Consider the following 26,557-nt stretch of genomic DNA (forward strand, 5'->3'; position numbering starts at 1 on the left):
GGCTGGATTGAAGGCAGACAGTAGCCACAATAAGTGTCATTATTGATGGAGCCTCTAGACGGCGCTGTTGGCTAAACAGATTTCAACCGGCTTGCTTACTGGATTGACTGGCGTGTTTTAAGCATGTTCTGTCACTTGCAAACACATTGAAAAAGTTTATTGGACGTTTGGTGCAGTTTTAAGCAGCATTTGATTCTTAAAAATGTTAAGTGTATTTCTTTCTGAGAAGCGAGAGCGCAAGTGATTTGCCCAGCCACCAATTAACACATTTGTCTCTTTTTTGTCAAGTTTGTTGTTGTTTATCCACACAAACTATTTGTCACCTTTGTGCTAATCGTTGTTTAATAACAACTTGAAAGCAACATTGTTGATGCACGCCTGCAGCCACACTGAGAGCAGGTTTGTCAAACAAAGAGTCCATTCACATTGGGGGGGTTGAAGACGGGTTAGCTGGTATGTGTGCGTGCGTGTGTGCGTGCGCGTGTGTGTTTGGAGTAGCCAAAAAGTACAATCATGAGTGATTGAAATCATGACTACGAACACTTGATTTTTTTTTTTTGAAATCATATGAAAGTTATCCATCTGCAGCTAAGTGAGAACGATCAGCTGGACGTGAAGTGAAAACACACACAAACACAAACACACACACAGACAACAAAAGCCAAGGAGCAACAAAAGCCCTGGATGCCATGAGAGCGGTGCTGCCTTCATGTACACTCAGTAAAGCCCCCTACTTCCCACGTATTAAGCCATTAGGCAACAGTAAATTATGATCCCTCCGTGATCGTGGGTTCCTAATGTACATGTCAACATTAGCTAGAAACATGACGCGTTTGGATGTGGAAATAGACGCGGATTAAGCCCGGTTCAATTTGCTTGAGGGAAGTGCCAGTGCACACACGTCCTACATCCCGTGAAAGCATCAGCATCATCAGCAGCAGCCTTCCCGGTGGGTCATATCTGGCTGGCTGCTCGTGACGTGCCGACTGAACCGAGCCGAGCCGAACCGAGCCGAGCGGGAGCGACTTTTCCTGGCGGAGCAGCGGAGGGACACGACGACGTTTATCTGTCTGTCTGTTCGTTTGTCCTCCGCCGCCGCCTCTTTCTGCCCGTCTGTCCGTTTGGGGACTCGCGACCGGCGGCTATGGATCCGTCCGCCTCCTGCGCTCGCCACTGAGGGACCGTCGGATGCTCGAGCGGCCGTCGAGGCGGAGGAGGAGGACTGGGAGGGGGCATCCCGGTCGTTCTTCGACCAGCAGGTGAGACTCCCGTGTCGCCTGACAAGGGCCGATGTCCTCCAGGGCCCGAAGGACGGGAGGAAGGCGGCTCTGCTTCGTGCCGGGGCCGTGTGAGGAGGAGCAGACATCCGGATTTTTTTAATTTTATTTTAAGGGGGAGGAAGGGAGACAAGGGGGGGTGGGGGGTACTGGTTGTGGCGGGTGGGAAGCGAGGTTAGCACGCTAGGCTAGCTGCTCAGCTGCGGTTAGTGGGGTTCCGTCGTCTGCCGCTCTGAGAGGGATGCTGCCCGTTCGCTAGGTGGGGGGGGGGGGGGGGGGGGGATAGTCGCGCCCTCGATGTGTCCTGGCCCCCCACGCCCTCTCCCCATTTGAATGGCTGATACAAGCCCAATTCGCGAAGCAGCATCAGCGCCACTTGAGCTACTATTAGCACCCCCCGCCCCCACCCCGTCTTCTCCTCCCGCTAGCATCCTCGAAACGAAAGGCGCCCAACGCCCGGCGAGCTCCACGCCGCCTCCCGAACAGCACGCCAGGCCAGGCCAGGCCAGGCCAGACCAGGCCGCCGGGCGACGTGTTGGACGACCAGCGGGCGGCTTTCCAACGACTCTCCGTTAGCCGGCAGACATTTGCTCGCCTTGAGGAGAAAATGGAAGCACGCCTAGCGGATGTTGTTATGTAACAAATAAATGACACCACACACGCCCTTGAAACAAAAGCTCCGGTTCCGTTTGTTTGTGTGCTTGTTGGACGCGCACACCGCCACGGCCGGCGGATTCGAACCATCCTACTTGGGTGGTGGCGGTGGCGGCGACTCACCAAGCACAAGAGCGGCTGCTCTGCCATTGTTGTTGGGTTTGTTGTCATTCCCCATCGGAGGAGCAGGAAGAGGCGTTAGCAGGGCGGCCTGAGCCGTGACGGGCCCGGAGCACATTTGGATTGATTGATTTAACCTTTACTTATCCGGAGAAGGCCACTGAGAGCACATTTTTGTTGGCAATGCCGACCTGGTTGCAGAAAGCAGAATCAAGCAAAATAAAAGAATACATTACAACATTCCCCCACAATTCTAAGTGTGGTTGGAATGGCCACAGACCCGAGTGAAACACACCAAGAGTTTTGAAAATTGAATGATGAGTTGTGGAGAAAATGTTTGTGTGTGTGTGTGTGTGTTGGGGATTTTTGGGGGACATCAAGTTGTTATACGACACCCCCATTAGAAAATCTGGTACGAACAAACAATCATCGGTCCATTTAAAAAAGGAAGGTAAGCCAAACGTGTTCTTTACAATTATGTTTTATGCAGTCCCACAAGTCCAAACACAATATTCTGAGGAATCTTGTGTCTACGGAATATGAATGATGCCGCAAAATCCACCTGTTTTTCTCCATCTCACGGAGCGGCCATGTTGGCACAATTTTAGCTTCATGTTAGCAGCATATTGTCAGAATGTGACACACGTCTTTGCAGAACCTGAGTGACGCCTTTTGAACATGTTGAGCGAGGACCTGCTAGTTTTAGGCTCAGTGGCAAAGATTTCCAACAGGTGGGAAAGAAGGAAAGTGAAGGCGGGCGTAGGGCTGCAAATCAAGAACGAGGAATCGGAGGAACGGGGCCAGTCTTGGGGAGTAAAGAAGGAACCGAGTGAGACAGGAAATGTGTTGCGTTGCCCCACGAAAGCAAACAATCCACCGACCACCTTTTGTTTGTTTTGTTTCCTTCCAGGCTGACTCACCAGGGCAGCGTCTGACCAAGAGAAGAAGAAGAGGAGGAGGAGAAGGAGACGAGAAAAGAAAGGAAGGAAACGAGGAGGCGGGAGAGAGAAGGTGACGAGAAGGAGGCGAGGACGGGCAGGCCCTAATCCTGGGAGAATCTGCGAGGAGGAGGCGGGAGGAGGAGACGCCACCATGAGCGACCAGAACGTTGTCAAGGAAGGATGGGTCCAAAAAAGAGGTGACGTCATTGCATTGATGTGCTATTATTTCAAAAAGGCCATTTCTGCATTTATGCCAAGCAGCGCGTCGTTAGGACACCCCTGCAGTTGCCGGCCCCTCCCTTTGGAACGACCTTCCACAAAATATTAGGCAATTTCACTCGCGATCTACTTTGAAAACCCGTCTTAAAACCTACCCCTATTCTTGGGCTTTTGGCGCACGGTGAGACTTGGCATTGTTTCGACGCTTTGTGGTGTCTGCTTTATTTTGTTTTATGAGTCTGATGTTTATTGTATGTATTTATTTATTCACTTACCTACTTTTTGTTATTTAAAAAAAAAATATATATATATATATATATATATCTACGTTGGTGTGATAGAATTTTATAATTTTTTTTCATAAATATTGTTGACATTCATAGTGGGTTTTTAAAATAAATGAATTAATTCACCACTAGATGGCACTAAATCCTACATGCTCTCCCCTTTGAACCAATTGTTGTTTATTTCAGGGATGTGATTTTTCCGCTAATTCGCGGAATTCCGCTTTTTTTTTTATCTCCCCCCCCCAAAAAAAAAAATCTGATTTTTTTTTATTTTATTTTATTTTATTTTTTTTATTTTTTTTTTAGTAGTTCATTGTGTATGCACATGACTCCGACAGATAACATCTTCTGCTATAACAAAGACATTTGTGGTATGCTCTAATATGAGTTACTTTTCATTTGGTCATGATACAATTATTTGTTCATGAAATTTGAACCCCTCAACATTATTTATGTGTTAACTTAGTAATCACATTAGTTAGATATGATGATATTCTCAGTGATAGTTTTTAAAAGCAAAGGCAGTCCAATGTTTTTGAATGTGACTGATTTGGAGTTGACTAAAACTGCCATTTTATATGGGATAGTTCAATATACATTGGGAATTTATGCTGTTGTTTTGTCTATTTCTTTGTCATGTGAGTGCATTGAAAGTACTTAAAAACACGGAAAACCCATGAGCCCTGGACCTACCTGGGTGCTGGCGGCCCCCAGACCCTAAATTTTCAGATAATTTCACTTTGGTCAAATCACATCCCTGTTATTTAGTGATTAAAAAAATACAACTCAACAACAATTAAGCAATATTGCACGAGAGGTTAGCCGTTGTACTCATGAACCTTTTTGAAAAGGATTCAGTTGCTGGTGTGATCATCGTTTTCCAAAGTTAAAGCAGATATTCCCAAATGTCTTATTTGGATCCACCACAAACGATAATCCGTCTGCTTTGATGAAGGACGACAGAAATCAAAATGACTGTTGAGAGGCTGAAATGAGAAGATTTGGACAATTTGAAGTTAAACAATGGCGCTAAACGTTATTTAAAAATAATTGTTGATTCATTTGATCATCGATTAGTTAACGATTCATATTGATGCATAATGCAGTCCTTATTTGATGAAAACAAATCGTTTTCCTATATTGAAAGTATCTTTATGTTCAAGGTAGGCCAAATGTTTACAATGTGGCTTACAATAATAGTCAATATTCTCCGATGCTGCTTAATGTTCATGTTGGTCCTGATGGTGAGACATGACAAGCATTTTTTGAGCTGGTGCTTCTTGGTGTCAAAAGTTCAAGAAGCACTGGACGAACTGATGTCAACTTTACCCCCCCCCACCAGTAACTTGAAGTTGACGACATGAACTCCACTGCGGGCGTCCAGTGGCGCTCGTTTGCAGCCAAATATGAAGGAATCTGGAATGCACGGGCTCGCTTTCAGATCGTAACCGATTTCGTGATGTCAAAGCGTTGAGAAAAACTCAAGTTAGCAATTGAATGTCCATTTTGTGCTGCACGCCGACACAAAACTAACGAACACGTGTGACTTGCTGTGGGCAGGCGAGTACATCAAGAACTGGCGTCCTCGCTACTTCCTGCTGAAGACGGACGGCTCCTTCATTGGCTACAAGGACAAACCGCAGGATTCGGACCTGGCTTACCCGCTCAACAACTTCTCAGTCGCAAGTATGACGCAAAAATGCTCCCAAGCAATACGTCAACATCTAGAAAGACCGTATGTGTTAAAATAAATAAATAAATGCTTGCGTCAAGCGGTTCATTTTTCACTCCCAGTTGACTTTGCAAAATGGACACATAAGGCAAAGGAGAAACCAAAATGGCGCATGTAAGCATGAGAATGTTCACATGATATCATTTTGTCTGAAAGTCATAAGCAAGCTGATGGAAATGAGCATCGATCGGGTTCTGATGGGGTACCGCATGAATGCTATTTTTAGAGCGCCAGGCCATGTGACTTCGGCAGCTTGAACCGGAAGGAGGTCAAAAATGAAGCCGGCTGGTTGACGAGCAATGCAAAAAGTGCTTGTTTTGCTGTCCGGGAAAAAAAAAACAAAAGATGGCGAGTAAACGCAGCCGTTCTGGAACTTGCAGAAACCACCCCAGACGTTCCCACCGTCCACGTATGAAGGAGGGATTCGGAATTTGTTTCCCGAAGCCAAAACGTCATAGGGATGAACGTGAAACATTTTGTTGGGGGCCGCATGACAATCGCTGCCGGCCCCAAGATTAAGCGATTGTTTTTGTTTCGCGTTCGCTAGGGTATCGATTCCGATTTCGAAAATCCATTCGATTCACATTCGATTCACGATTCACATCGACTTTCGATTCAGTTGAGGAATTCGCACAGTACCGATTTTAGACAGTCCAAAGTACTGCAAATAGTAGAAACTTCTTGCTCTAGTTTAGTGCATTCGTAAAAATATGAATATTTACATTAAGAACTGAAGTCAATGCAGTAACATTAACAATCTGTTTTATTTAACATGGCCTTATCAAAAGAATAGATCATAATTGAAATCAATTACAACCGCAGTGCAGGCTGTGTCAATAAAAGGACCAAAAATGGCACTCAACATTGTTGTGACAGTTTTTGTGCTAATGTTGCAGTAGTTGCAAAATAAACATTTAGGCCTTTAAAGTAAACGTGTGTTTTGCTTCTGAAGCATTTGCATCACTTCCTCTTGGATATTTTTGGGGGCTCCGATTGTCATTGCATTGACAAAAAAAATCAACAAATCAAGACACTGTGCAAAAAAAATTGAAAACCACTCAGTTATTGCTTATGGATAAAGAATGCTGGTAACACGAATCCAATGTTTGAAAGTTGTTTCCATGCGTCGAGCATGGCTGGAGTCCCACCCCCTCGCTAGCCTCATGAATATTCATTAAGTGTGGTGAGGGATATGGTGCGCTACCCCATCATTTGCACCCTTGCCGGGTGCGGAAGGTGAAGGATGACGAAGCGGCTGCTCACTCTGCTACATGCGTGCGCTTTTGTTTTCAGAATGTCAGCTGATGAAAACGGAGCGTCCCAAACCCAACACCTTCATCATCCGCTGCCTGCAGTGGACCACCGTCATCGAGAGGACCTTCCACGTGGACACGCCGGATGAGAGGTGAGCCCACGGCGCAGCCGCGCGGGACACTCTCGACCCTCTTCACTTTCTTCACACAAACACACATTCGGATTTCATGACATTTCGCCCCTTCACTTAAAGAAAAAGAAAAAGAAAAAGAAAATGACATTGGCAGGATTGAAAAAGTCAAGCTTTCAATCACCGTCACCGGTGATGAGCTGCTCTTTTCTTTTTTGGAGGGGACGCGTCTAAGCAGGGCACAATACCAGCGGCTGCATGCAGAGTTGAGCGACCGAGGTGGGGCCGAGCTGGGCCATACGGACCCAGGCTGCCACAATAGTGGGCTTTCCATCCAGCCATTTGGATTCCAATTTTCGAGAAATGAGAAAAGAAAACGCAACGCAAACGCTAGAAATGCGAAATAGGGCCCAAAATTTGCACAAAAAGTTTTGACGCTTTTGAAGCCTAGCGAAAAGAGCAAAATGCACATTTTGGCTAAGGAAATAGCAAATAGCTTTTGCGAATAAAAGACCGGATGCACGTCACACGTTTGGACCGGATATGACGTCACACGTTCGTTTGTAGTCACAAAGCAACGGCAGACGAGAAAGTCAAGTATGTTAGAAAAAAGTTTATCAAGAATTGAAAAAGCAAAATCATATGACGTCGTCGCTTCCTGTTGTCGAAATGACTGCTGGATCGCATCTCTATGATGTATAGCGCCACCTACAGCGGCGGAGTCCCCGCTCAATATTGGCAAAAGAAGAACGGATGGAAAGCGGCAGAAGTCGCATGTTGGTTTTGCGCATTCGGTAAATTTGCTGAAAAAATTGCAAACAATCGTTTGGAAAGCTTTGAAATGCGGACGCTAACGGCAGCGCGCCATTGGCTGAACCGGCAGGGACGAGTGGGCGGAGGCCATCCAGATGGTGGCGGAGTCGCTGGCCAAGCAGGAGGAGGAGGGCATCCTGTGCAGCCCCACCTCCAACATCGAGAACGTCAACGAGGAGGAGATGGACACCTCCAGCGGACACTACAAACGCAAGGTTGGTCAACTTGGGCACATTCACCTTTCGGGAGGGAGCCGATGACCTCATTGACTGCCATGGATTGGATGGATTGGATGGATTTGGCGATTCGAACCGAGTCTTGCCAGCCACCAACGAGTATGCAGCGTTTCAATGCCATTTCGTCCCAGCAACTGTGGACAATTGGCAAGTTGCTCTTAAATGTCATTTCAAATGGAATTCAAAAGTCTGGAATTGAAGTCGTCCGAAGCTGACGACCGACATGGCTCATTTACATATCATGTGATCAATAATGCAAACGGTGACGATACGGTTTTTCAACCATTAGTGTTGTCGTTCAAATGACATCGCTTGTGTTCAAGAAAACAACATTCCAAAGTTCTATTTTTCAAAATGTCCTTCCAGTTGACAAGCCCCCCCCCCTTTTTTTTTTTTTCCTTTTTGAACCAGACAATGAATGACTTTGACTATCTGAAGCTTCTTGGCAAAGGCACCTTTGGCAAAGTCATCCTGGTGCGAGAGAAGGCCAGCGGGACCTACTACGCCATGAAGATCCTCAAGAAGGAAGTCATCATTGCCAAGGTACGAAAAAGCTCCACAGCCCAAAGCCACTGCAATCAAGGAGGAAATATTGTTATTATTATTGCAAGACGGCACAGAGTGTGGAGAGAAAACGTGAAAAGAATGCAAACGGCTCCGATAAGAATTGGACCAGAACCAGCACACAACAAGATCACATCCTGTTTATTCCGCTCTTAATTATTATTGAGTACTTTTATTCGATTTATCATTGATTCTAAAATGAAAATCCCTTTATTTATTTATCATCTTGTGGATGTGCGACATTCTCGCTGACGTTTTCTTTTTCTACTTTCCACAGGATGAAGTTGCTCACACGCTCACGGAAAGTCGGGTACTAAAAAACACTCGACATCCGTTCCTGACGGTGAGTGTCGAGTCCTAAATGCTGTTTCCAAAAAAGAAAAGCCGCATGGTGATGTGGTGTCCTCTTTGTCCAGTCTCTCAAGTACTCCTTCCAGACCAAGGACCGCCTCTGCTTCGTCATGGAGTACGTCAACGGGGGCGAGGTCAGAACCGCAGCGTCATTTTCAAATGCACTTTGCAAGTGTTGCGCAATCGTTATGAGGTCGACATGCTTGACCTCAGAAAAATCCGATCGATGAAAGAGTAAGCAATCGTTTTCCGACTGATGACGTGAAATTGGACGGCGTCGCAGAAAGCTGACCGGGTTTGCAATTGCGCTTGCCAGATCTTGGCTTTTTAACAAGCACATCATGGAACACATTCGGATTTACTATACATCAATATTTCGGTCTTATAGGCTAGGCTAGGCTAAGCCTAAAATAAACGGTGAGCAGCCATTTGTCTTTTTCTTTCCGTAAGCGTCCACATTAACGTGACCCGCGAGGCAACGCCGCCTCCGGTGGCGGGACGGGACGGGACGGCAGAGGTTTTATTTGCTTAAATGATGACAAATGGCGCGTGAAAGCGGTTTTGCTCGGCTGTATCGTTGAAGCTCATCTTTTCCCCGCAGCTGTTTTTCCACCTGTCACGGGAACGCGTGTTCTCAGAGGACCGCACGCGTTTCTACGGCGGCGAGATCGTCTCCGCTCTGGACTACCTGCATTCCGCCAAGATCGTCTACCGGGACCTCAAGGTAACGCGCCATCGTGACACGCGTTGCCACGTATGTTCAATTGCAACTTTTTAAATGCTTATTTATTCTTTTATGAAGGCTTTACATTGGGGTCCATTATTAAGGAATTGTATTTTTTGATTACCTTTTAAATTAAAATGATATTCTACAGAACAAGACTTTCCGTGAATAGCAGAAAATTGAGAATCATAGACAAACTGCCCTTAACAATGTTTGTCATTGCTTATGCTAATACTTTAAACCCTAAAAAGGACGACAAGCCCAAAACACTTTTTATAGCGTGCCAAGCTCATCTCGCATGATCATTTGAAATGAATGCTGCAAGATGACTTTTGAGTTTTGATCTTTTTGTCACACCAAAACTAAAAGTTGCATCTATTTTTTTAGATGAATCAGTCGTATGGAACAAAAAACAAAAGTTGTATATTTAAAAAAAAAGGGGGGGGGAAGAGTCCTATATTTACTAAAAAGTTGTTCATAAAAGACATATTTCTGGATTTTTTTTTTTTATAAAAAAAACAAAGGTTTTATATTTTTGGAAAAGAACTGTACGTATATTTCCACAAAAAAAGTTGTTTTTATTTCAGAGAAAATTGTAGAATATTTTCAAGGGGTTACGAATCGATTTATTTCTGAAAGAAAATGATGTTTTTCTTTTTCAAAAAAGTTGTATATACATGATATTCATTTATGTATTTCCAAGGCATTAAACATTTCAGGGCGAGAAAAGTCATCATTCCGAAAAAGACATCTTTTTTTCCCCCAATTGGAATAATGAGTATTTTTGAAGTTCTGTATGATTTTCTAAAGGTTTAAGAATGTGTTTTTTTGTGCCTGCTGTGAAATGTGAGCTTGCGTTTGTGTGTCGGCGAGCAGCTGGAGAACCTGATGTTGGACAAAGACGGACACATCAAGATCACCGACTTCGGCCTGTGCAAAGAAGGCATCACCGACACGGCCACCATGAAGACATTCTGCGGGACGCCCGAGTATCTCGCGCCTGAGGTCAGACCAGTGCAGCCGCTCCAAAATCCCGCGTTTATATGAAGCGGTTTTCTGGTTACGAACGGAGTACCTCAAGGAGCTTATTAGGGTTTTAGAGCATATTGCGACGATTGCGCGTGTTTACATGGCTTGGTTGAAAAAGGTTCTAGAAGGCCTGCATGTAAACGTAGTCTGTGTTGCGGGTTCGGTCATTGTTTTACAAAGTCAAAACAGATGATGCAAATGTCTTCTTTTGAGATCGTTAGCGACAGATAGCTAACGAGATCATAAAGACAATCCGTCTTCTGTCATGAAGGATTTGGATTTAAAATGAAGGAAAAAAAGAGGCTCCAAACGATTACTCGATTATTAAAATAGTTGTCGATGAATTAGATCATCGATTACGTGTCGATTAATCAATGAATTTTGACAGCTCCATTTGCACTCAATTCAAACTTCGTGGCTTATGGGAAGAAATGTGATGAAATGATGTCTTTAAAAAAGCTGATGTCGTAATAACGTAGCGAGTATGGATGCTGATGGTGGTTTATCGCGCACGCCGCGGCCGGCGGCAGGTGCTGGAGGACAACGACTACGGGCGTGCGGTGGACTGGTGGGGTTTGGGCGTGGTGACGTACGAGATGATGTGCGGCCGCCTGCCCTTCTACAACCAGGACCACGAGAAGCTCTTTGAGCTCATCCTGATGGAGGAAATCAAGTTCCCGCGCACGCTGTCGGCCGACGCCAAGTCGCTGCTCTCCGGCCTCCTCATCAAGGACCCCAACAAAAGGTGAGATCACGCACGCACACACGCAGGTGAGGTGCCGCGTGATGTCGTCTGCTAGAAAGGAGGAGGAGCTTCCTGAAATGGATTCTTCCCTTCATCTCTTCTCTCTTGTGCTCTCCCTCCTTTTCGTCTCTTCTTCTCAACTTTTATTTTTACTCCTCTCTTCATCCTGCTTTTATTATCCTCCTACGCTTCTCTTGTCCTCTCTCGTTCCTCCTCGTTCTCATCTTTTCTTTTCTTTTCTTTGTCCACCTCCTCTTGCTCTCCTCCTCCCACTTTGTCTCCTCCTCCATTCACGTCCTTTCCCCCGTTATTGTCTCGCCAGGCTGGGCGGGGGGCCGGACGACGCCAAGGAGATCATGCGTCACAGTTTCTTTGTCACCGTCGACTGGCAGGACGTCTACGACAAGAAGGTGAGACCGCTCGACCGCTCGACCGCTCGACCGTTCGACCGCTCGACCGTTCGACCGCTTGCTTCCCGCGCAAATGACCAGACAAATAACGCGTTCGCTTTCACGTGGCATTTTGCCGGGCAAAGTTTGCATTTTGCGCCACGTCAACACGCGCTGAATTGCGAAATGGAAATCGTCCAGATGAGGTAGCAATGCATCTGTTGGCCACGCCTCCCTTTCAGATGGTCCCGCCCTTCCAGCCTCAGGTGAGCTCTGAGACGGACACGCGATACTTTGATGAAGAGTTCACGGCGCAGACCATCACCATCACGCCACCCGAGAAATGTGAGTTGTGCTTCTTTTTCTTCACATTTTCATCACGTTTCCCAAAAGTTTGAGACCACCCCCCCCCCCCCCCCAGTTCAAATGACAGATCGCTAACGTGCTTGTTTTTGTCCCGTGTCCTTGCAGATGACGAGGACGGCATGGACGCCGCAGACAACGAGCGGCGGCCTCACTTCCCGCAGTTCTCCTACTCGGCCAGCGGGCGGGAGTGAGCGCCCTCGCCTCACCCCTGCCCGTCCCCGCTCGCCCTGAGCCCACCCGAACCCGGACCCTGCCCTGAAGCCACCTCGCCTGCCTCGTCTCCACCGGCGGCCATGTTGAGGAAAACACGTAGCCATTTTAGGAAAAAAACAGTACCCGTCTCTCCTCTCTGTTGTCCCGGCGGGCGGACGGACGGACGGACGGACGGACGCCGGAACTCGGGAAGTCTCTCGGTGGACTTTAAAGAGTTTTTTTGCACAGTGGGCGGGCGCGCACCCACGCTAAACAGGAGTCGGCCACGTTTTTCTGCAGGAGGCCAACTTTCGTCGTATTTATTTTTCTCTCCGTCTCAGTATTAGCTTCTTCACATCCATCTTGTCCTCCTTGTGGTGGTGATCGCCCCCCCCCCCCAGCCCCCCCCATCATTGCACTTGCATTGGAAGCAGAAGACAACGAGGCGATTTTCTTTCTTATTCTTTTTTTTTTTTTTTTATCGGGAACAAAGCACCAAAAACGTTGCCTTACGTGTGCCCGCCCTCACCGTCGTTTTGTTTTGCTCGAGACAAACTTGCATGACTCCTGATTCGCCTCGACCGTACCGCGCACGCGCGCGCGCGCGCGCGCACACACACACACACACACACACACACACACACACACGCACACACACACACACACACGCAAAAGACATTTCTGTTTTTGCCAACCCGTTGCCGTGGAAACGCGTTTGCAAACGGGGAAAAGCGACAACAAAAGTTTGCTGCGGTGTGACCATTTTCCCCTTCATGTACACAAATGCTAACACTAATACATAACACACACATGATTACATACACGCATTCATACTTACACAAACCTGTACACACACACACGCACGCTTTTAGCCTCAACGCTGTCAGCCGACGCTGTGGACATTTTGAAGTCTGCCACAAAACGCACTTGATTTTCAAATGCTAATGTGCTAGCGCTGGCAGAGGAGGCGTGTCTTGGGAGCGTTTGATTGACATTTGTCCCAACACCCCCGTCAGTGTCAACTCGTTCCAATCGTGTTCCATGCAGCAGCTTCTCGCCTCGATTTGAGGCTAAACGCGTTAGCGTAGCGAGCGGGCGCTTGATTTGGGACTCGACATGTTTTCCAGTGCCAAAACTCAGGAGTTGTGCGTCTAGTCCGCAAGAATGCTAGTGTTTTTGTTGTTGTTGATGTTGTTTTTTAAGGCTAAAGCTTAGCGGTGAAAGAAACGTCAGCTTGTCTCCCTCTCGTGGAAATAACATTTAAAAAAAAAAAAATCATTGTTAGCAGAAAAGTGGCGAGTTGACGCGACGTTCGGCTTTATCTCTGGATGGGGAGCGCTCGTTTTGGATTAGTTGAGTTCCTGATACGCATACGTACGCGCACACATGTACACGCACACACACACACACACGCGCGCGTATACACACACAAGGACTTGTGGTCGTTTCATTCCGAGGATGACCAATCACTTTGATTGCAAATGACGCTTCCAGTCGCAGAATTCCGTCTCATTCCAGAAACATTCCCTTGAAATGGCACCGCCCGGTGTCATGTACATATTTATGCAATATGCTCTCTTTTTCTGTCCTTTTTTGTTTTGTTTTGTTTTTTTCAACTGGTCTGTCGCCATGGAGATGGACCTCAGCCCCGCCCATCTCCTCCTCCGCTGCCAAGCTGTACCTGCCAGTGACGTACGTTTGTTCACCGTTACAAGAAGGTGAAAGATTAAAGAAGAAGAAGAAGAAAAAAAAAAAGTGGCAACTTATTTTTGTTCACGGGTGTTGTGTTCCTCTCTGAGTCCTTTGCCGGATTTTTGTTTGACTTGTTGAGCTGTGGGGAAAATGAAAAGCACCTCGGGAAAAATCGCTGGATGGTGAAGATGATGATGATAATGATGGAGATGAATTCATTAACTGAAGCGCCCCCCCCCCCCCCTTAGTTTTGTTTTTGGATGGTTCGTTTGTTTTTGTTTTCTTACCAAAACGTTAGAGCAAGAACCCAGTAGTGGACTTGCTTTGCTGTGCTAGTATTTATTTTCAATTAAATTAAAACAAATACATTTCACACTTTGTCGTTATTCTCTCTTTTTATTGATTTATGACATGATTGATTTCAGTCCTGCTGTAACCGAATGCTGCCCCTGTTAACGCTTCAGTATAACTTGCTGTTAATTGAGCCACAGTTGATTGGATTTTTGGAAAGGACATCCGAACTATAGCTCACTTTTAGATGAGATTCAAGCTTTTTGGGTTGCTAAATTAAATCTTTAATTTGTATAAATTAGGCATTATTAACCATTTAAAATATACAACGATTGAATTTGCACTTTAATATTTATTTTCCAGCACCCTTAGCACATTATTAGGGCTGCAATTAACTGAAACTCGACAATTGATTTCAACACATTTCATGATCGATTGATTAGCTGTGTCGCAAATGTGCTGTTGCTGCTGTGCGCGCATTGGCCTCGTAGGGGCAGTGTGGTGCACACGCCTAGATTGCCGATAAAGCAACCTCACTAAATTAAAAAGGCCAGAAGAAGAAAGTCGCGGTGGAATAGCACGAACTTTGAATTCTCTTTTTCACATAAAAAAAAAGACAGCAGTTTTCACAAACTAGGGAGAATATATGCTTGTGAGTAATGTTTTGTTATCTTTCTGTTTATGTTTAAGTGTGTGGGCGAATGTTTGTTATTTGGAGACTGGTGCTAGTTCTGTTAGCCTAACATTGCGTGTCAGCAATGAGCTAACGGTGGTGCTAGCACAAAGTAAGGGTTGTATTAAAAAAGGAAATGGGAAAAAAAATGTCACTCACAATGATAAACTCCAGGGAATCGCCGCTTCGAAGCAAAAACCTCAACATATAACAGCGGCGCTTCGAAGCTGGCTTCAAATGACGTGAGGTGACGTCAGAGGTAGCATTACGTCATAGCGAATTTGTATTCAACTCAATTGTATTTATATAGTACTTTAATACAACCATCGCTGCATACAAATAATTGCTAATCATTTACTTTCATCACAGTTTCAATTTAGGAGCAGCAAGCACATTTTCTAAACGTGGAGAAGAGCGTGACTGCCGAAAGTGTCAGCAGGCAAGGTAAGAGACTTCTCTTTACTGTGGGGATAAAAAAAAAAAATAAACATTTTCTGAGCCAAAGAAACCTAAAACTATTAATATTATTTAAAAAAATGTAAAGGCTCAATTTTAAAAATGGGTTCCCCATTCCCCAAAATGGTCATAATTACACAAGCACTGACGTTTTTCCAAAACTCTCTAATCAATAACATAGTATAACTTTATTTTATTTTATTTTTTAAGTTTTATCGGTAAAAATTCGATTTTTCTGCCTTTTCTGCGTGCGCGTCAGTTTTTTGAAATCCGCTGCATTCCTGCTGTTCGCCAGCAGAGGGCACTATAAATAAAGCTTCGAGAAATGAACCCATTTTTGAAATCATTCGTCCAAGGAGCTCACAATTAATTTTAAAGTTAACTTCAATCTGAGTGTCAAAAAGCTACTTAAAGCAAACTAACTTGGACTGTTTGGAAACTGTTAGTTGAGCACAGTTGCATGCTCAGGGAGGGCAGAATATGAAAATATACGGGGAGGGGTATTTATTTTATTAACTGACATTTCAGTGTTTACAATAAATCTATTTAATCATAATAAAAAACATATTTTTGGGCTGATCTCAACTTTGTCTTTAGTGTGCATTTCAACAATTGAAGGTGATTCCTAAGCATTTCAGTTCAGCGTCAGCTCTTCAGCAATTCACACCAAATTTCTTCACAAAATGCATTCTATAGTTGTAGTTTGTGTGACTAAAAGTAAGACTTTGGACAAAAAAAGGTTTGATTTAGTCTTTTTTTATTCTTTCATGCAGCAAAACAAACAAAAGGTTTGACGTGGCCTTTGGACTGGTTCAAGCATGTTGCCATGGAGATCTTTTAGTCCTATTTGGTGTTAAACTTAAAATGTACCCCCCCCCCCCAAAAAAAACAAAAAACAAAACAAAACTCTTAAGTGCTAAGCTTAATGATTCCTGAGTGGGAACAGCTGTTTTGGACTGGACTCATTCTGACTGGATTTGTGTAGACTGGACCTGTTTGCTCTGGGTCCATATGGACCTGTCCTGTCCTGTCCTGACTAGCCCTGTTTGGACTCTGTATGATATGGACTGGATCTGTTTAATCTGCGTTGGTGTGGACTGGATCCATCCGTGTGGACTGTGCCCATGCGATTGGAGTTTAGTCTGGTAGGGTGGGAGGCCAGTCCACGTCCACGGACTGAGGGACCGGAAACAGGAAGACGTGGTTATTTGAAGAAGAAGAAGAAAATGGAAGAATAATGAACATTTGAGGGGAAAACACATATTACCTAAGCAAAACTATGAAAATTGTGAAAATTGCAAAGACAAGCAAATGCAGCAGAAAAAAGAAAAAAAAAAAGCAGCACTGAACGTCAGCTCATTTTGTTGGGACACATGACAAAAATTAAGTATTCAAAAGTTCTCGTAGTCTTGTAGAAGTAAAACTCGAACCAGGGCAACCATCTCAAACTCAAATTCAAAAAACAATTTTTCGTTAACGGAATCAAATAAAAACAAAAATGTTAAAAAAAAAAAAAAAAAAAGAAAACTCACTGAAACGATATTTTCCGTTTACAAAACAAACTAGAAAGTTATAATTATAGGAAAAAGTCCTTTGCTTTAGTCTTTGGTCATTCATTTAATGCATGAGCCTTCGGGGATGATTTTAAGTATATTCATTTCGATATGAACCGAAATAAGGTCGTTTGAAAGTGTGTGACACAGAAGTGATGTCATCTAGCAGCAGCCAATAGGAAAGCTCCTTCAGATGACGTCACTCCGAGGAGACGAAAGATGTAACGCTAACGGCCATATTGTGATATGGCGATATTAAAACGGCCGCAATCGTCGTCATGTCACGATATTAAATGCAGCGCATCGCTTTAAAATGCCAAGTTGATTTCCATTCGTGCTGTTCTGTTCTAGCACCCTCTGGTGGCTACTTTGTTAGTGCACTTACATTTTTTACACGGCATGTTTTGGCCCTTCAATGTTTCAAATCCATGCTAATGGTCAACGTAACATGCTTGTCGCTATGTGGAGAAACTCAATGTGTGCGATTATTTTTTTTTTTTAATCTCGCCAACTTCCCAACAATATTATCGTATTGTGATGTTTGGATAGCGTTCAATTTGCCTGCTTGACTTTTGTCTTCGATGGCTCGGCTTGCCTGCTTTTTCCAATGAAGTCGGTCGAAATCAGCTGTCGAACCATGACATTTTTTAATCAGATGAATCACGTCTTAAAATTTGGATGAATCACAATTAATCGCTTGATTAAAAAGGCTTTTTGCCCACCAAATTTAAAGTTAATTCTTTTGACATTTAATGTTATGAGGACGTCTTCAACATTTTTTGATCTTTCTAAAATCAATGAACGACTTGCATCATTTAAAGCCCAATAGTTTGACATGAAGACGTGCAAACATGTATGAAATGTTCGTCGTCGTGTTTATTTGCGCCGACACAACCTGTGCTGCCGTCAACGTAACCGTCCGCTGTCAGCTCAAGGATCGTCTGCGCTCAAAATTCAGTTCATTTGCGTTCAAACATGATTAAGGCAATCATTTTTGGTGATTCATTAATTAGTTAGTTAGTTAATGCTTTAACTTTGACAGCACTAGCCGAAATGCCTTCCTTTTTTTAATTTGATCATGTTTATTAAATATTGCACACTTTTTTTTTTTTTTTTACTAAAACTACTACTGAAACTAACTAAAACGAAGCAATTTTAAAAATAACTACTAAAAATATCATTTATTAAATGATCAAAAGGAACTGAAACTAAAAGTAACTAAAAGTGATAAAAAGTAAAAGCAATCAAAAGGAACTGAAATGCAAATTCCAGATGAAGTTGGAAGCAAATCCGGCGTCACCTGCACATCCAGCTGGAGAATGTCGGTTTGCGTGTGGAGCAGCTGACACAAGTTTGGCTTGGTCCGCCCAAAGTCTCCGTGGACAAACTCCTTGATGTAACTACGGCAAGCGCTTCAGGACAACAACTTGAAAATGGACGTCGCATGCACACGTGTGGACAAATGCGGCCCACAAATTGCGGCGGGCCCAAAAGCGTCAGGATACGTCCCGGCCTGCGTCTTGAGGCCGAGCCGCAAGTGGTGCCGGTCCAGCAGCTCGGCGCTCATGCTGTGGATGAGACGCCGGCGCACCGCCAACGTGCGGCGGTGCAGAACCCGCAGGGGGGTCTTCTGGGCCACGCTCAGGTCCTCCGGGCACACAAACGCAGCACACGTCAAAAATGCACAATCTTCGCCAACAATTACTACACGCCACAATTACAAAGTCTGAATAATTAGGAATACTAATTTTCAGTCCTTTCAATTTATACATTAGCACCATTTTTTTTTTTTTTACTTTAAAATGACTCATTTGGGCTTTTTCTGAAAATGGACAAAAAAGTTTTACGTTAAACAAAAAGCAGAGAAGTCATTCGAGATATTCATAACATGCTCAATGTTTTCAGGTGCTGTGCATACGACACTGAAATAGGAACGATCGAAACATTCAAATCCTGGACAAAAAAGGGACTCGCAACGTATTTGTCGTCGCTTCCAAATTTGACAAGAGAAACGCGACTTCTTTGGCTACAGAAGGCTTTGACGCAGCCTCAACGGCAGACAACACTTCAAGCAATGCTAGTTAAAACGGCCAGCAGGTGGCAGCAGAGCAAAAGCGATCAACCAGGGCCATGTTGAAAACAAGCTCCCCCCCCTACATATTATGATGTAACTTAGTTATATTCTAATGTTAATGACAGCAAAACAGAAACCGTTAGAATTATTTATTTTTTTTCCTGATGAAAGACGAGACTCTAATCTTTCTTTTAGTAGGTGTTTTTTCCCTCTCCATGTTTTGAATGCAATAGAACACAACATTGCAAAATCAGTCCAAATCCAGTCAACCGGTTGGGAGCAAAGAGGGTCGCTTCAGTCCAAATGGCTGCCAGTCAGTCAATGAGTTCATATTTCTTCCATAATTGGGCAGCTTTACGTCAACCTGACGTCCGCGTTTGGCAACAAACGGCAAAGCTGCCCACAATTCTCATTCATGTTGAGCGTCCAGATTTGGTCAACAATCCTTTTGGTGGTCACTACCAAATATTTGGATTCAATCGATTCGTCCTATTTCTTTGAATTTTGCATTCAAGCGTATGACACAAAAGCATTTTCCTCCTGATGACCGTTTATTAACCAGTGATTGGTATTTATTTCGTATTCATATAGTGATGGGAAAAAAAGTGAAAATGTCTTCTTTTGATGAAACACAGACGATAATCAGTCTTATGTCATCAAAGACTACAGAAATCAGTCAACAATTACTGTTGCTATTTTGGAAAATGGCTCCAAACGATTACTCGCTGAATTTTGACAGCCCAAAATCATTGACTTCAATCTGGTGTGCGTTTGTAAAGAAAGATCCACCTTGATGTGGTTGATGAAGGCGATGTCGTCTTTCCCGATGGACTTTTGCGTCCACACCAACGCTTGGTACGACTTGGTCTTCTCCTCCTCGCCCTCCTTCATCAGACTCATGGCGTCTCTACGCACACACGGCGCCACTCGGTATTGCGGCAGGCCGAGGAAGACAAAAGGAACATTTTCGGCCGGCTCGCTTTGTACCTGCTGACCATCTGCAGGTCTCGGACCCGGATCTTCTCCGAAGACGCGTTGATGAGCTGCAACGCAATCGGGCTTCGTCAGCAACAACAACAACGAGGAGGAGCAAAGTCGCAAGCGTGTCGTGTTGCGGCACCTCCTGCACGTCCTTCGTCTTCTCCTCGCTCAGTTTGCTCTTGCGCGGGTTCAGCAGCTCCAACGCAAACGGGCGACCTGGAGGAGCAAATGGAAGAAGAGGAGGAGAAGGAAGACGAAGGCATGCAAAGGAGGCAGGAAACGTGGCAGCGGAAGTCGAGTAGGAAGAAAAAGGATGATGAGGGACGTAAAGGAAGAGGAAAGAGAAACGGGGGATGATGCGGGGAAGAGGAAGAAAGATACAGAGAAAGATAAGAGCATAATGGAGGGAAGAAAAAACAGATGAGGGTGAAAAAAGAAAGAAAGGGACCAGGATGATGAAGAGGACAAGGAGGAAAAGAAGAAAAGAACAAGTCAAGGATGAGGAAGGAGAAAAGGAGGATGATGATGATGATGGCGTTTACCATTTCCCAAGGTGCGCACGTCCACGTCCTCGCGGCCGGATGACGAGAAATTAAAACCTGTCCCGAAAAGAAAACCACAAGCGCAAGGTTGCCATTACAGCCAGGACGGACGTCCGTTGTCAGTCTGCCGGCCAAATAAGACGTCAACGTCAGCCGCTTGTCAACGATGCGCTTCACCTTGCGCGGCGAAGGCGGCCATGACGGGCGCGGCGATGAGCTCCTCCACCGACGACTCCATCCGACGCTGGCCATCGATGAGCCACGGCGTCTGTGGCAGGCTGCGGCAGAACTTGTTGTAGCGCCCTGAACGCAAAGAAAAAGAAAAAGAAAGAAAGGTGCGCCGCTGGTTTGCTCGCTGGCGACGTTTCCCGCCACGTACCCGCCACAAAGACGGACGCGTGGACGCACTGGACGTCCTGCGGCGTGCAGCTGCTGACCGGCCGGGACGGCGGACACGCCCACTGTCTGACACAAAGAACACATTTTGGGTCACTCGGCCCGAGTATCGGCTCAAAATCAATTCACGATTCTCGATTCAGTTCAAGATTTAATGCAGTACCAATTTTATGTTCTCACAAGTATCAAATGCTGCAAATAGAAATTTCTTACTCTTACTTGCTGCATCGACACAAAAGAGGTTTAAGGCCAGTGAAGAGAGAAAAGTAAATGTTGGGCACAATTCGCACTTTATTCTCAACATTTGATTTCATTTAACTTTAATCTCAGAATTCTGACTTTAAAACCAAACTTTTTTTTTTCTCTCCCTTCACTGGCCCTAATTTTCTTCCGTACATTAGTATGAAAATATATAAATGAATATTTACATTTAAAATGGAATCCAACGCATTATTGAACATGACCTGATCAAAACAATAAATAATAATTGAAATTGATCAAGTAAATAAAGTGGCAAAAACACTGGGCTCCTCTTGGGCTACTCGGAATAAGAGAAAGGCACATTTGCATTTGATAGCCATATTTAAAAGTATCGATTCATGGTTTTATGAATCGATATTGGGCTATAAAAGGAAGATCGATTCAATATCGATTTTTTATTGGTCACACAAATGAATTCTTCAACGTTTTTTTTCCCCTCCATGTTTTGATAGCAATAGAACACAACATTGCAAAATCAGTCCAAATCCAGTCAAACAGCCGGGAGCGAAGGGGGTTGCTTCAGTGAAAATGGCTGCCCGTCAATGAGTTAAGGTGGAACATACTTGATAAATTTTCCGTCTGGGATCTTCTCGAGAGCTTTCACTACCGCCATCCGGGTGAACACCGACTGCACACGACAACAACAATCGTCAGCCTGGCCGTCGTCCACGTTTCTTATTGGTCAAGCGTGGCCATGTTGGATGCTCGCCTGTTTGTTCTTGGTGGCTTTGAAGCAGTCGGGACAAGCCGAAGCGCTGAAAGGAAAAGTCACAGTCGTCATCGTTCCTAAAAAGCGGCCCAAGCGGGAAGCCCGTTACCGGGGCAACGGGCCCGCTACTCACAGGAAGTGGCAGTCGCCGTCCGTTTCCGGGTGAGTGAAGCCCACGCTGACCTCCAGCGCACTCTCAAAACACACACACACACACACACAAATCAGTTCAGAGGTCAATTTCAATTGGACTTTTCAGAAGCTTCAGCAGTTCATTGCTACAATGGCGTATTAGGGGGGAATATTTCGAGAAAAAAACTTGCTGCAAGTTTTTGAAGTGAAATTTGCATTTCCAGAATTATTATTTAAACATTTTGCAATTTTTTTGTACAAGGAGCGAAGTTGACGTGTGGAATGTGCTGCTCCCGTCATTCACTTGCATTGACCTAAAGTATGCTCGCTTCTGATTGGCTCGTGTTAGTCAGCTGACCAGAAAGTGCTGTCGCTCGAGCTGTCGTGTGTGACGAGCAAAAGTTTCAATTAAGAAGAAGAAATCTGTCTCCATCCTGCCTTTTCATTTGATAAAAAGCCTTCCGTGAACCACCATCGAATTCTCGCGATGAACAAAAGCGCCTCGTCCGGACGACGGCTACGCTACGTGTATTTGGGAGGGTTTTTTCTCGCAAACGTAAAAGTTTACAAACTTGCAAATGTGCCACTTTTTAAAGTCATAAATTTGTCACTTTATGACATATTTAAATGTGCACGTTTGTTTTTCCCCGGAATATAACCCTAAACAAAAAAGACGTGCCCCTAATACGACGACGTCATACAAAGCAATTTTCGGCATCGTTTTGCCACAGCAATAATCGCGTTGACCATTTCGTGTGTAAACCTTCAATATGTTGCTAAGTTTCACATTAAGAGGTTTCAAAATATAACATTGAATGCGGCGTCACCTTAAAAAGTCTTCAAGCTCGTTAGACAGCCAATGTTGGTTTCCCGGCAGGGTTCGTTCAAGGTCGCAAATGTTCCATCAGACATTTTCAAGTCGCGCATTCACGACCTTCAGAAACGGGCTGAAGTTTCAACTTTCATGTTTTAAGGTAATGCAAGTTTCGCGTGAAATGGGTCCGTTTTGCGTCGCTTAAAACGTCACAAGTTGATCAATTTCACGTTTAATGTGTGACATTGAAGGCCAAGCATTCATTTCCCGTTCACATGGAATAGGTTACACGTTGTAGCGGGATGAATTTCACTTTTGAATGTGTCACATTCAAACCGTAATACATTTTGCATTCCAAGAAGCAAATTTCGGCATCCAAGTCACAAATATTTTATCAACAGAAACAAAGACCAACAGATCCATTTCTTTTCCAAGAGTGGATTTTTTTTGTGTCTGTAATGCCCTGGCATGTGGGCAAGGAGAGCCACGGTGGCCGTTTGTGTTCAACTTGCCGATCCAATGGGTCCCTCCCTCACCTTGGCGACCACGGCAACGCCGCCCAGCTCCGGGGCCAGCAGGCCCTGCATGATCCACCTGAAGGCCTCCTTCACCTGGACGACGTCATGGCGGCCCAGGACGCCGCATTTGGCTCTGGCGGGGGTCACGCCACGCAGCCTCAAAATGGGCCCGCGTCGAGACAAACAAACAAAATGGCTGCCTTACCTCACTTGCTCCTTCACGTGAAGCCAACACCAGTGCTGACCATCCAAACGCACGTCGACGGTCGCAAAAGGAAAAAAAAAGGATGTGCATCGTTAGGAACGAGACGGTCTCGTTTACAACAAAGTCACGTCACCACCGAGAGGATTGACGGCGTGGAATTTCAACCATAAGCGACAAAATGGCGGATTTTATTTCAAGGATCAATATTTGGGGTCTGCAGGCAAAACTTTTGTCTGCTTTTGAATACTTTGTTTCACGTTACAATCTTGAACAGAGAGATGAAGAACCCTTTCAACTGTCTATGCTGTCAACGCAATTATGTATACGCACGCACGCACGCACGCACACTGACCTCACGCACACACATCTGAGCAGGCAGCGAGATGGACAGCACCAAAGCGTCCACCTCGTACTTTTCCTTCTTCACAGCGTCGGCGATCTGCGAAGACACAACATGCCAGCTTACATCCTTCATTTTGCACTTTTCTTTCCCCCCTTTAATTTTACTTCATTCAATTGTAGTCCTTTTTGGATTCATTTACCTCATTAAATAATTGCATCATTTATTTATTTATTAGAAGTCATAATAAAATATTTGATATCCATTTAAAAGCACATTTCACGAAATAATTGTTGAATTGATTAGCGCTAAACAATATACAATAATATCCTGGATTTATATCGAGCTTTTCACACACTTCAAAATAAGTTAAAAAAATGAAAATTCATTATTTTATTAAAAAGAAACACTTTTACGTAGACATTTTCTTTTTAAACCTATTCATAAATGAATGGCCTGTCTACCAAACTGTGCATTTCTTAAAATCAAACTCTTCTATTTAATAAAATTGTTAAAAAAAACAATTTTATATACACATTTAAACTTCTTTTTTTTTTAAGTAATAGTATAAAATATAATAATACTAGTAAAATAAAAATGTATACATTTATAAAGAAATCATTTAGAATAAAAAATGCAATCATTTAAAAACGGTTTCATTAAAATTGGTTAATTTATGAATAAATTATAAATAATGAAATTGAAAACATTTTTGTTAAATAGCTAGTTATTAAAATAAAATAATTAATTTCATTCATTTTTAAAGCTCATCCTCGATGAGTAACCCTTTTGACCAATCTGTCAGCTTTAAAATCAAATGTAACCCTTGTAAACAATAGAATCATTGTAGTCAAATAAATCATTTGACATTTGTATCAAACATTTTTAACATAGAACAAAAATAATAGTAGTAAAATCAATCTTGTGTCACCTGCACAGCCTGGCTGACGTCGCTGAGGTGCTGCAGGACCCCCAAGCACAACACGCACACGCTCGACTCCTCCTCCGCCGCTTCCTCGGGCTCCAGTTTGCTTCTTTTCCTGGCCGGTTCTGATACCACGGCATGCTGGGAATCGTTGTTTCCTTCCTCCGGTGTGGACTCGGATGATGTGCGGTCCCCTGCGGCACCGATGAAAGCGTGAAGCTGCCTGAGCGTTTCCTGTTTGAGAAAAAAAAAGAAAACAGACTTGTTGCTGTTTACGTCAGCGTGCCTGCCATATTGGATGTGGCAGATGTTCAAGTCTGTGGACTTAACTTGTCAAAGTCAATACCTCTCATTTCAACAAATTGGCATCAAAAACACTGGACAGTATGTCTCTTGTAATCTGATAATTATTGTTTACTCCTTCCTTGTACATTTACGATACTGGTAAGCAGCACCATAACAACAAAAGAATATTCTAGTCTTCATCAAAAGGGAAAAGTACTAATTCAAAGATAATGATCTAGTCCCAAGAAAAGGTTATCATTATAAGGGAGAAGTTTGTAGTCCTAAATGAAGGTTTTAGTCCAGAGGGAGAAGAATAGAAGATGACGTCACCCAACAGTAAAAGTTCTGGCACTGAGTAAAGGTTGAGCATAAGAAGTATTTATTTGACGTCTGCGGTGGCGTGTACCTGGCGGGTGTGCCTGTAGGCATCAGGGACTCCGATGCAACAGAACCTGAGCACGCAGCGAGCGCAGCAGCCGGACGCCAGCAGCTTCCTGATGATGACCTTGTCTTTCTCCTTCAAGGGCAACATCTCTTCTTTAGACCGCAAACACAAAACCAGTTGATTTCGCCTGATGGCCATACAGACAGCCTACTAACATACTGTACTATAAGTGTACAAAACTTAGAGTAATCTTTATAGTAGAAGTAGTCGTAACAGCTCAATAGACTTCATGTGAGCTGTAAATTGTTTTGTCATCCGTCACCCAAGTTGTTGAGCGAATGACGTACGGTGTATAAATGGCAATGAGAAAAAGTGCACATACAACACAATTGTCGTGATTTTTAATCGCCCACTAAAAAGCATTGACGTAAAATGCGGATTTTCTCGATAGGCTTCATTTGCAAAATTGCATGAACATACGATTGATTTCACTTGCGTTGTTTGCACGCGCTCACGCGGAAGTGCGGCGTGTGTGCGTCACACCGGCGGCTAAGCTATTTTAGCTTTAGCACATACCGTCATAAGAACGTCCGACAAAGTGCACGCTCAGCAGCGACCAGAAGACAAAACAAATAGCACACTTACCCAAGAAGATGATTACAATCGTTTAAAGTTGTGTGCTAACATGCTAATGATGCAAAAAACTGCTTCCGTTCCGTTCACGCCGAGCAGGCATAGTAATCGAACCAGAGTGTCTCGCTTTAATCCATCAGTGAGACTGGACTCAAAGCGCAACATGCGTTTAAAAAGAAACATTCAGACTTTTACGATTTTAAGCACAACATACGGATCAACATCATCATTCAGAATGACCGCAGAAGAAATGACAAAATCCATGGTCAATTCGGGTGGAAATGCTTCATTGGGCCAGGTCAGGAATTACGTACAGAGAGGGAACTAAAAAAAAAAGTAGTTGATTTGGTTATAATTATTAATAATTAATCATTACATTTGAAAATGAACACAACTAAATCCCACTTAGCGTATTTGGAAACTGCAGTCAAATTCAGGTCCAAAAAGTAGAAAATAAATATTGAGTGTTTGTAGACGACGCGATTATCTGCAAGTGCCACATTAAACACGCACAAACTAAACTGTCTACAATAACTTCTGTCTTGGGCACAGCAAAACTCAATCACTACATTATAATTTATTGATTGTTAATGAGTTTTTGTTGTTGTTTTGTTTCATTTCCTTCTCATTTTGAACGTCGCGTGAGGTAATTTCTCGCCATTAGTTTTC

At 44.0% G+C, this 26,557-nt stretch overlaps 2 protein-coding genes across 4 annotated transcripts; one reads left to right on the forward strand and one right to left on the reverse strand.

Annotated features, from left to right (window-relative positions):
* The first annotated feature begins 915 nt into the window (after positions 1-915).
* On the forward strand, positions 916-14,088 carry akt3b (v-akt murine thymoma viral oncogene homolog 3b). 2 transcript variants are annotated; one of them, XM_077570630.1, is made up of 14 exons: positions 916-1,259; positions 2,962-3,189; positions 5,059-5,184; positions 6,524-6,635; positions 7,498-7,642; positions 8,075-8,206; positions 8,505-8,570; positions 8,644-8,712; positions 9,180-9,302; positions 10,179-10,307; positions 10,862-11,076; positions 11,399-11,486; positions 11,708-11,810; positions 11,937-14,088. In XM_077570630.1, the coding sequence occupies exons 2-14, from the start codon at positions 3,144-3,146 to the stop codon at positions 12,020-12,022; spliced, it is 1,440 nt and encodes a 479-aa protein (XP_077426756.1). In that variant the 5' UTR covers positions 916-1,259; positions 2,962-3,143; the 3' UTR covers positions 12,023-14,088. The 2 variants fall into 2 exon arrangements, with proteins under 2 accessions (XP_077426756.1, XP_077426757.1); XM_077570631.1 differs by lacking the exon at positions 916-1,259 and adding an exon at positions 1,594-2,880.
* Positions 14,089-15,875: 1,787 nt separating this feature from the next.
* Positions 15,876-26,232, reverse strand: pus10 (pseudouridine synthase 10). Of its 2 annotated transcripts, XM_077569792.1 has the most exons (18): positions 25,901-26,225; positions 25,277-25,407; positions 24,592-24,819; positions 23,673-23,759; positions 23,321-23,355; positions 23,134-23,248; positions 21,785-21,846; positions 21,652-21,697; positions 21,506-21,570; positions 20,665-20,750; positions 20,463-20,588; positions 20,286-20,342; positions 19,883-19,959; positions 19,750-19,805; positions 19,552-19,669; positions 18,194-18,336; positions 17,989-18,088; positions 15,876-16,311 (listed from the first exon to the last, which is right to left on the reverse strand). In XM_077569792.1, the coding sequence occupies exons 2-18, from the start codon at positions 25,400-25,402 to the stop codon at positions 16,273-16,275; spliced, it is 1,566 nt and encodes a 521-aa protein (XP_077425918.1). In that variant the 5' UTR covers positions 25,403-25,407; positions 25,901-26,225; the 3' UTR covers positions 15,876-16,272. The 2 variants fall into 2 exon arrangements, with proteins under 2 accessions (XP_077425918.1, XP_077425917.1); XM_077569791.1 differs by having other exon boundaries at positions 20,463-20,746; positions 25,901-26,232.
* Positions 26,233-26,557: the final 325 nt, after the last annotated feature.

This window comes from Vanacampus margaritifer, chromosome 7 (genome assembly GCF_051991255.1).
Source record: "Vanacampus margaritifer isolate UIUO_Vmar chromosome 7, RoL_Vmar_1.0, whole genome shotgun sequence".
NCBI lineage: Eukaryota > Metazoa > Chordata > Actinopteri > Syngnathiformes > Syngnathidae > Vanacampus > Vanacampus margaritifer.